Source organism: Gavialis gangeticus, unplaced genomic scaffold, assembly GCF_001723915.1.
Source record: "Gavialis gangeticus isolate Ggan-Ray unplaced genomic scaffold, GavGan_comp1, whole genome shotgun sequence".
Taxonomy (NCBI): domain Eukaryota; kingdom Metazoa; phylum Chordata; order Crocodylia; family Gavialidae; genus Gavialis; species Gavialis gangeticus.
This window is the reverse complement of record NW_017729025.1, coordinates 97,518,043-97,528,218: the sequence shown is the minus strand read 5'-3', so window position 1 is coordinate 97,528,218 and position 10,176 is coordinate 97,518,043. Positions and strand designations below refer to the sequence as shown.

General features: G+C 40.8%; 1 protein-coding gene across 22 annotated transcripts in view; it reads left to right on the top strand.

Annotated features, from left to right (window-relative positions):
• MADD (MAP kinase activating death domain) overlaps positions 1 to 9,953 on the top strand; it is a 160,657-nt gene extending 150,704 nt beyond the window's left edge. For all 22 annotated transcript variants that reach the window (XM_019519243.1, XM_019519251.1, XM_019519247.1 and 19 more), the window contains 2 exons: positions 6,388 to 6,434; positions 8,350 to 9,953. In XM_019519243.1, coding sequence (XP_019374788.1) covers positions 6,388 to 6,434; positions 8,350 to 8,457 — 155 coding nt within the window. In that variant the 3' untranslated portion in view covers positions 8,458 to 9,953. The remainder of the gene's footprint in view (positions 1 to 6,387; positions 6,435 to 8,349) is intronic.
• Positions 9,954 to 10,176: the final 223 nt, after the last annotated feature.

Genomic DNA, 10,176 nt, shown 5'->3' with positions numbered 1-10,176 from the left:
CCCAGTTCCAGTAGTGAGTGAGGGGCTTATTAGCACATAGATCCTTTATGGCGGGTATCTAGAGTACACTCATACTGAGCAGTGCTGAGCTCTGGGGTCACCCTCTGTTGAAATGCTGCTGACTCTGATGGGGGCCAAGCCCAATGAACTATGATAAATCGTAAGCCTTTGAGCTTTGGACAAATAGCATGAATAGTTTATACTGTGTGTAAGTAGGTACAAAAATGCTGCTTAAAAGTGTGTTGATGGAGTGCCTGTGCTAAAACTTGCATCAGCTTGCAACAGTTTGCAGAAAAGGTAACATTCTGGATGAACCAAGTTAATAAGTACCCATAGTAATCTGCCTATATACAAAATATTACAGGTATGTTTATTTTAAAGTTAGTGTTTTTTGGTCCCTTGCATTTCAGATTTGTTCCTAACTTCCATGTGCTAAAGGATGGAACAGAGCCCAAGGAGAGTCTGACAGTAAAATGGGGAAAGGGGCTGCAGGGGAAAAGTTGGGGCAGAGGGCAAGGGGATCATGCGAACCCCGCCCACTATTTTCCATGTTGCAGTGTTGGGAGTGGGACAAATTCAAGACAAACCTCTGATAATTAGATTCTATACCTGAAAAATTATAACATTTATGAATTTTCCAGATATAGAATCGAATTCTTTGGAGGTTGTTTTAAATTCAGGGCAGTCTTAGATACGAGTAAATATGGTAATTGGCCCCGAGTCTGACAAATGGGTTATTTAAGATGTTGTAGCTTTCTAGAATATCTGAACCTTTCATGTCCTCTAACATATCCTCTTAGGGATCCCAGACATAGAGCTGTTAATTTGTCTGTTTATAATTTTGCACTTGTATAGGTCTTCACCAAAGGTGCAAAAACTTTCCTTTAATAATGCTTATCTTAACAAAACAGTTTCAGACTTTGGTCAGTGTTTGTTCTTCTGTTACATCCACCATTTAACTTTTTTTTTTAATCAATGGGTTCCTTTTTCAGATATTCTGGTTCTTTATCAATGCCTTGGGTTAAGAGTACTGACTGATGGCTCCTCTTTATTAATAATTCTAAGAAAGAAACTAATACTAACATCTGGAGGTACCATGTCTCAGTCCTTCCATCTTCCTCTTATGACACCAAATTGTTCAAATGACACCACTGACATGAGTCGGAGAACAATGGCCTGGAAGGCAAATAAACTACTGACAAGAAATTTAGGTCTCCCCTTTACTGTCTTTAAAAATATTTTGCTACATACTATAAATCTCAGATCTCTAGATGGATGCAGAATCTGAAGAAGTTTGAAATACCTAAAACACTTGTAAGTGCTGCCCTAAAACTGAAGATTTCCATGTTGGATGGTTGTCCGTTCCTGTAGAATCACATTTCTTCAAAATAGGCCAAAAGTATATTATAGCATTATTGACCAACAAACCAAACCAAACCAAACCAAACCAAACAAAAACAAAAAAAATACTTAAGATTGCAAGACAGTAGTGATAGTGAATGCCAAGTTGAAGTTGAGATCAGAAGCCCAAATATCTTCTAAAACTACCCTGGATGACTAACTACTTAAATATTTAAATGATCAAAAGTCTCTTATTTTCGATCATTTTTTGAGAAATAATTTTACATCAGTAACAGATACTTCAAAAAGTTATTTTTGGAGCATCCAACATAAAGAAGTGAGTCAAGAAGAAACAATAACTTGAGCCATCAAACAACAGTGACCATAACACAAATCACTTTCAAATTACTATAAGGAAAGATTGTAGCAAGAGTTTGTTCTGTGATGCTAAACTTCCAGAATGGCAATTTTGGAATAAAAAATTTGGAAGTAAATTAGAAGCTGAAGACAAAAATTAAGAACTTTAAATTCTTTCATCAACACAGCAACTGCTTTAACATTCCCAAAAGGCATTTTTGCCCCCCAGGAGTCCCAAAAGGCATTCATACCCTGGAACAAAAAACAAAAAAAACCCCGAGAAAAGCAAGAAAAATCATGGTTAAATAGCAAGCCTCAAGAAGTGAAAAAAGAGCATAATCTGGCCTGCAAAATGAAAGGTGAAAATTTAAGAAGTAATTTTGAGATTAAATAGCCAAAAGCTCTTTGGCCAAATAGCAAGAACATATTTAAATATATCAGAAGTAGGAAATAAGCAGTAGAACTGGTAGGTCTGTCAGATTACCAAAATGAACAAGGAATGAAGATAGACATTACAGATAATCTAAATTGCTTTCTTGTACAGAGGACACTGGCAAAATGCATGTCTCAGTTCTATGCTTCTAAAATCAGTAGAGGTGAAGCAGAACTCAGACAGCTATGTGCAAAAGATAAATTACACCGTTAAATTACCAGGAGAAAATGGTAATATGCTCCTAGGGTGCATATTTAAAATGAACTGAGCTTCTCATAAAGCTGTTAAAATCTGCTACTACCCATGAGGACTGGAGAGATACCAAAGTTGTTCTTGCCTTGACCAGAAGGCATGAGGACTGACTGGGAGAATTCTGTTTCGGTGAGTTTCTGTTCATCGGCAGGAAATTTTAGTTAACTTTGTTCTGAGGTTTTAGAAGTGTTTTCCGAGTAAGGTCTTTGTTGTGGGAATGGACAGAGTTGTGTATCATAAGACAGAAGGTCACGTTGATAGAGTGGAAGTTGGTGGGGTGATTTTAGAACAGGGCACGAATATGAGCCAGGGGTTATTGCCCCCATATGGGAGCAAAGATTTAAAGAAAGTGAAGAAGTGTAAGGCTCTTACCTCTGGAATTTGAGTTACTGCCGTGTATTTGTGCTTTACTTTCTCGTGGCCCCTTCACCACCGCTGCTATGAAAACCTTCATTCTCCAGCAGGTAAAGTGATGTCCCCTGAACTAGTTCTTTGCTAGTGCCATATGTTCTCATTCACAGGGCCAGAGGCTGCAGGATGGTGCTCAGTTACTCATCCCCTTCATCAGCTTAGTTTAACAGCATCAGGAATCACTTTTATTGCTAGAAGAAAAATACTTCTGCTATTTTTTAGCTTGACTTTTGTACTCTGCCATGCTAGTGTTTGATCTCTTGAGTATAAACCCAAAGCCTCTTGTTTCCTCTCTTTCTTAACCATACCCTCTCAGGAGTATTTCCCCAAATTTGGCAGGGCTATGGAAGAGTCATTCATTTAAGGGAGTGGGCAGCTTTAGTGAATGCAAAAGACCCTAGGTCCTGTCCCTGCTGTCTCTTATTGTGGGGGGAGGGAAGGGGGATTAGGGACTTTACAGCTTCCCTCCTCTCCTCCCTTCATGACACGAGCTCCTTCCAATTTTCTCGACCTGCTTTTTGAGAAGTGTATGAACAATTGTATGTTATCTAGTGGGAAGTGAGGTTTGTACTGCTGTGTAATCCTACCCCATTCAGCTGTGCACTAGCCTCACTCCCACCTTTATCCCCTGGTGACATGGAGTTAATTTGGAACGTCTGGTGCCAACGGGTAAGGGAGCTTGGATGTGCACCTCATTCTCTTGCCAGCTCTAGCCAGTGGTGTGATTGGGGCAGTGCAGCCTGGGTATGCACTTCACCCTGTTTTTTCAGTCCTTGATTGAACTGCCCGCCAAGGAAATGGAGACATTCAAAGTTACTCTGTATCTTTTCATTTTCTTAAATAAAGACTGCCTTTTTCACTGGGTCTTTCCAAGGGTGATGCTATTATGGTGCACTGTTGATTTGGATTAGCACATAGATGTTAATTTGGATTAGCATCCTCCACTCCAGCCCAGTCTGCACTGCCTGGTTTTGACCCCCTAAAGTATAACCCCTCTCCTCTATAAAAATTTTTGTTGTGTCTGTCATAGTCTGTCAGGTGCCATGTGCATGGCTAGGTTTCGGTCTCCATTTTTTTCCTAATTATTTATGCTGAGTTCATGGTTATTTTGCCTTTGTTGTTGTTTCTCTCAATAGTACTATGAATTTATAAAAGATTCACTTTCCCATTCCCACTTTCCTCTATCAACTGGTAACTAATTTGGTCTGGTTTTGAATAATCTATAATGTTTCTTGTAATATTTGTTGTGCCACAGAAATTCCAAGGCATGTTTCCACCACTTTGGAAGGAGAGGATCCAGAATCATGTCTTGTTGTCCCTTTAGCTTTTAAAACTTAAATTTGCCTTTGTTTGCCCTTAGACTGTTAGATACCTTGTGCTTTCTTTCTTTGTTCCCTGTGTTGTCTCCCCATGGCAGGGGTGCACAATATATGGTCTACTTAGGTCCCACTGGGGCAATCCAACTGGCCTAACATAAGTCTCTGTTAAACCATGTTATTAAAAAAGGGTTTGAAAAAAGCGAAATAGTACGCCTTGTTTCCTTGTTGTGCAGCACTTCATTAATCTGTACGTGTGCCTCCATGTGTGGTCCAGTTTCCCACTTACAAATGGTCTGAGGGCGTACATCCAAGCTGAGCAGATCCCACTCATGATGGCTTCCATTGGAAAGTATAGTTTGCAAGTGGCTCTCCATGAAGTTTGTGTTGTGCACTCCTGCCCCATGGGCTCCATGCAGAGCAACAGTTACAGATAGGGACAGAAGCACAGTGTAGGTGAACCATACATTCAAGGGAGGGATGCAGCTTTCAGGCACTTCAGGATAATCAAAGCAAAGGGAAAATTCTTCCTTGACTGTGTTGTGCTATGTTCCTTCTTTATTTGAGATGAGATACCAAGAGCAAGGTGAAACTTTACTGGAAACAAGACTGTATCTGTGTCATCTATTGCAGCTGGTGTTTCCTTTAATACCCTTAGAAGTCAAATCAAGCTTGGCTTCTATTTTGACAACCATTTGTAACTGAAGTCTTATTTCTTGATATTTTTGAGTCTGTCAGTTCAAGCAAGTTGTTCATTTTTTTTTTTTATGAAGTTGTTAGGTCAGCTCCTTATTATAGATGTTAGACAAAAGGAGATGGATTTTATGAGCAGTGCTGAAAATGCAGCAGGCCTGGATGAGAGTCTTCACTCTAGAAAGTTTTCACCATAATCCAGGGGTGGGCAAAATACGGCCCGTGGGCCAAACCTAACCAAGGCCAGACCTGACCTGCGGCCCCAGCGGTGGCGGTTCTTTCCTGTTGCCACTGCCAGGCTCTGCTGGTGGACGTGGCCCCACTGCATGCGCACCCTGGCCCATCTACCCTGCACCCACTGTCGGGAGCATTGGATGGAGCAGGCAGGCAGGGTCTCCATGGAGAGCAGCTGGGACCCTTCTGGGCAGCATGCACAGCTGGGCAGATGGGATAGGGAGCAGTGTCCAGGAGCAGGATGGGTAGGCAAGGCCAGGGATTGGGATCACAGGGTGGTGGCAGTGTGGGGCTGGGGTCCAGAGCACAGCCACAATCCTCTCCCTGCATGTCTCTGTGACAGATGCCAGTTCTGTGGGCAGGGGCGTGCAGGGAGCGAATGACAACTCTGCCATGGGCCCCTGCCCTTCACTGTCACTGCCCCATAATCGTGATCTCTGGCCCTGCCTTCCCATCCTGCTCCTGGATGCCACTCCCTGCCCAGCTGTGTGCCCTGCCCATGTGGGTCCCAGCTGGTTTCTATGGAGATCCTGGGATCACTGGGCAATGACAGCGCAGGGCTGGAGCCTAGGGCAGAGCCACCATCTGCTCTTCACATGCCCCTGCCCTCAGAAGCAGCGCCTGTTACAGGAACATGCAGGGAGCCCCACATTCCCCATCTTAGTCCTGTCCATCTGCCCTGCTCTCAGATGCTGCTCCCTGCCTGTGCATGGCCCCATCCCATCTGCCTGGACGTGTGTGGGGGCCACTTAGGGAATCTTGGTGAGCTGTTGTAGGGGAGAGGGTGCTGACCCAGCCCACAACAGCTCACTAAAACTCTGTAAGGGGCCCTCTGGCCAAAATAATTGCCCACCCTGCCATAATCAAATCTCTCTTTCCTTTGTAGATTTCACAGAACCCCTTGTGAGGGGCTAGTTTTTAAACAATTAGTATAAGAATTACCATGTAGAGGGTAATTTAGAGAGGAGTTAAGAAGGTAGAAAAGATTTGTGAGGGAGATGTTACTTTAGACTTGGTCTAGCAGAAATTACATAATAACATCAGAAAAACCACTGAGCTTATGAGAAGCATCCAAATGCCTTCCATGCTTTTCCCAGTCAAGGAGTCAAAGAAGTATTTGTCATCTTGAGTTACTTAATGTATCTTTCTTGGTGTCCTCAAGCAACACTCATACTGTCAATGTAGAGGAAGAATAGGATCCGGAAGTGAAGAGTAGTGGAGTGCCCAGTTTCTACAGCTGCAGTCTGTGTGCATCCCTTCCCCTTTCCTATGGGAACATTGTGCTTTCTTTCATTTTTTTCCTCTCGTTTTTTGAACTTTTTGTTTTGTCTCTTGCCCGTCCGGTTTTAGTTCCTGAAACTAAAGAAGTGGTGAGCCACAAGTACAAGACGCCAATGGTGAGTCAACTGCCATGCCTTATAGTTCTTTTAGAGGATACGTATATTCAATTTCCATTTTGTTGCCAATCATTGTGCTATCTGACACGGCTTTTGTGTTCTGGCTTAGTGCTATGTGGAATGGTTTTCCTTTGTACAGAAGTGCTGTGAAGGATTGTTCATGCTGAATTGGAGTGCAGAGCATAGAAACTGGGATTGCAGGGTTATGTAATAGAACTGCCATGAAATGCAAGCTACTCTTTGAGCTAACTCTTAAAGGGGAGATATTTGTAGCTTGATGTCTCTCATGTTCATAAAACTGAGACTTCCTGAGGTAGTGCACAGAGGAAGCCATTTTAGAGAGAGGTGAAAATGAAACAGGGAACTTAAATTTACTAAGTGCTGGTGAAAATTGCTGAATTGATGACCTTGGAGATCTAAATTCCTAATCCACAGAAGAGCGGGAAGGTGAATCACTTCGAGGCCCACACTGATCACCAGCTGAGTTTATGAAGATTTCTCCCCTACTGCTATCATGTTAAGCAGCACAATACACAAAATCAGACAGAATACAGGGGAGATGGCTTATTGAACTTCTCCAATTTAGTAGCTTTCATAGTTTTAATTGTTGAACACAGGCTGACAGTTAACATGGCACTTATTGAACTATATTGTATTTTTGTGAGTGGTTCTGTGTGTCTGTTAATGAAACATGAGTAGATATCTACTAGGAGATAACTTTGTCCCAAGAAATAGAAGAAGGATATTAGAAATTTATTAAACATAAAATTCCTAGAATCAGTGTAAGTGGCTTAAGAATACGTCCTTGTAGTCAAGGAATTTTAACTATGTCCCTGAACAAAAAACCCCCGAACGCCCCCTCCTCTGTCCCCCAGAAGGGAAAAATAGATGGGTAAATGGAAATGTGTGATAGTTTATGTACACCATTTTGTTTTGTCCTATCATACAAAAACAGTAAAACGTACCTTCTTATGTAATGCCTATTTTTATACAGTGATTTTAAACTTGTAGAGAACTCAGAATGCTTTGCAAAGATCATGGCATGATCTGCATTTTAGAAACAGAGAAGACAGAGGCCCATAGAAGTGGCATAACCAGCTAAAGGCACTCAGTTGGCCATTGGCAAAGCTAGGTACACAGTCAGGTCTCCCAAGTCCCAGGCTTCAGTAGATCATGTTGCCTTGTAGAATGGCAAAATTAATTATATTACTTGAATTAAAATGACAACAAACTAATCATTATAAATATCTTCTAATGCCATGTACAATCACACTGTGGAGCTCTCTGCCATATGACAGGTGACACAGTTTAGTAAAGCTTTCTAAAAATTAGTCACTTTCTATGAGGAATAATATGTACAATTACACCAGCTGTCTAAAAGCTACAAGCACTAACACTGTCTGTGGACATACACTCTTCATCACTTGGAGCACAGAAGAACTTGCACCAGTCACTGATTCAAGGTACAGTATTGAAAATATTGGACAATGAGGTGCATTAGTCATTTTGAACATTGTCTTCCATTACTAGAAGAGTGTCTGCAGTGATGTACAGCACAACAAGATCTAGTGTTACAGAATGTTTCTTTGAAGCACTTGGCCACTTTTGTGTCCTAATATCCTGTCTTTGTGAATGAATTTTCTCTGTTTGTGGTATGATTTTGAATGTGCTGACCCTAAAATTCTTCCTCAGATTTAGTATTAAGTCCTGTCTTCTTTCTTTCCACCTCAGTTTGAGATTGTTTGGAGTATTTGCCATTATCCTTTCTCCCACACGTGTTTTTGTTGCCAGCGTGCTTCAAAGTGCACTGAGTAGAACTTTGTGGAAAGAAATAGTGCAAACTATCAGTCATTATATTTTTAAAAAATATTTAACTGTCACGGCTCTCATTATCTCCTTTTCTAACATTCTCTAGGCTCATGAGATCTGCTACTCCGTGTTGTGTCTCTTCTCTTACGTGGCTGCAGTTCGTGGGAAAGAGGCAGAAAGCAAAAGCAAACCACCTCGTCCAGTTTCCAGTTGATCATGATATTGGGAAATGTTTGCCCTTTGGCATGTTGGCATTTAGTATTCCCACTGCTGTTACTGGAGCTCACATTACTGTCTCCTGTGAGAACTTGATTATTTATGTTTGATCCTGCAAGTCCTCCCTCTTAGAAATATCTAAAATTTTACTGTTCATTCTCCTGCTGAATTCATTCTATTGGAGTTTTTTACATAAGCTGTGTTTATCAGACAGTACTGAGTATCAGCATCCAAGTATAACTGTGGGTGACTTGCTCTGGCCATTCTTTTGGGACTCTGTTTCCAAGAAGACTGATGCATCTGGAGTTCAGTTGTTTTTCTTTACAGTGGTACCAGTGTCACAGATTTCCTCACTTAACAGCTGCAGGCCTCTGCTTTCAGATTCTTTAGTAATATGCACAATGGAAGCAGCTGGGTCCTGCATGGATCATTTGTTTGTTGTTTAAGTGTGATATTTTGTATTATTTTTCTTCTGTGTTCTTACTTTACCCATCAGCGTGGAGTTCTTGCCACATGGTCCTTTCAGTAGAGATGAAATATTCTAGCTACCTTAAGCTCCTCTGCATAGCCTACAACTGGAGAATGGGGCTTTGATTGGATAGTAAATTTATAGAATTACTGCTTCACGAGTGAGAGAAGCTTTGCACAGGGGAAACTTGAGAAGCTAGGCTTTATGAAGTCCTCTTAAAATTGGTATGTTTGTAATGTATGTGTGTGTCTGACATGGGGAATTTTAGAGCAGCTCTGCTACCATTTTAGCAGAGCAGTTAATACATAAATATAGTGTTAGCTAGAACAGTTAATATAAGTGAGTAGATAATAAGGAAAGGTAAAAAAAAAAAAAAACAAAAAACAAAAAAACAAACCCCCAACTACTTGGAGATGATTTGGTTAACTGAAACATGTGGCAAACCCATGCAACTGTGGGATAATCTATACAGAGTATTTTTATAGGAAACTGTGTGCACTTTGGTTCTGTAGAAAGTGTGTGGAAGCCCACAGGATTATGCTGGTTCCAGATCTCATTTTTAGCTATCGCTTCTGTCGAACTGTACAAGTATATCAGAGAATTTTGCTAATACTGTGTTAATGTGTAATTAAACTCCCTCAGTTATAAAGTATCCATCTTGCCACTTAATTTTAGGCTGAGAATGAATGTTTAAACCCTGATTTCTTTTGTTCATGAACTGAACTGGACTCTACTGAAAAAAGTCCCCGAGATGCTGGGAGGAAAGAAGATCTAAAGAAAATAATGTTCTGTAAAATATTTGACAGAGTGCTCTAACATAAACTGGAGTACTGTGTGATTTGGTGTCGGATTCTGAGTAAATGCACTTAGAAATAACCCTGTATGGCTCAGTCAGGGTATTTACCATTTTGAATGGAATGCACTAGGATTGGGTGGGGAAATGATGTAAATAGTCTAATACCACATCTATTTATAGAATGCTGTACAGCTGTCTGAATGTGAAAATAAACTATCACTCAACCAATGATATAGCTTCTATCCTGTACTTACTATTCCTGTTGATCTTACTATGAAATTAAAGTAACTGACATGTAATTATTACATATCATTCACATAGATGCGATGCAAAGAGCTGTTCTAGAATATGTTCTAGTGTGGACTTACTCCACATACATTAGCTATTTAAAAGGCAAATGCTTTAAGCAATTATCTATTTAATGTTATGGTGTAAAAGCAAATGTCTCAGTA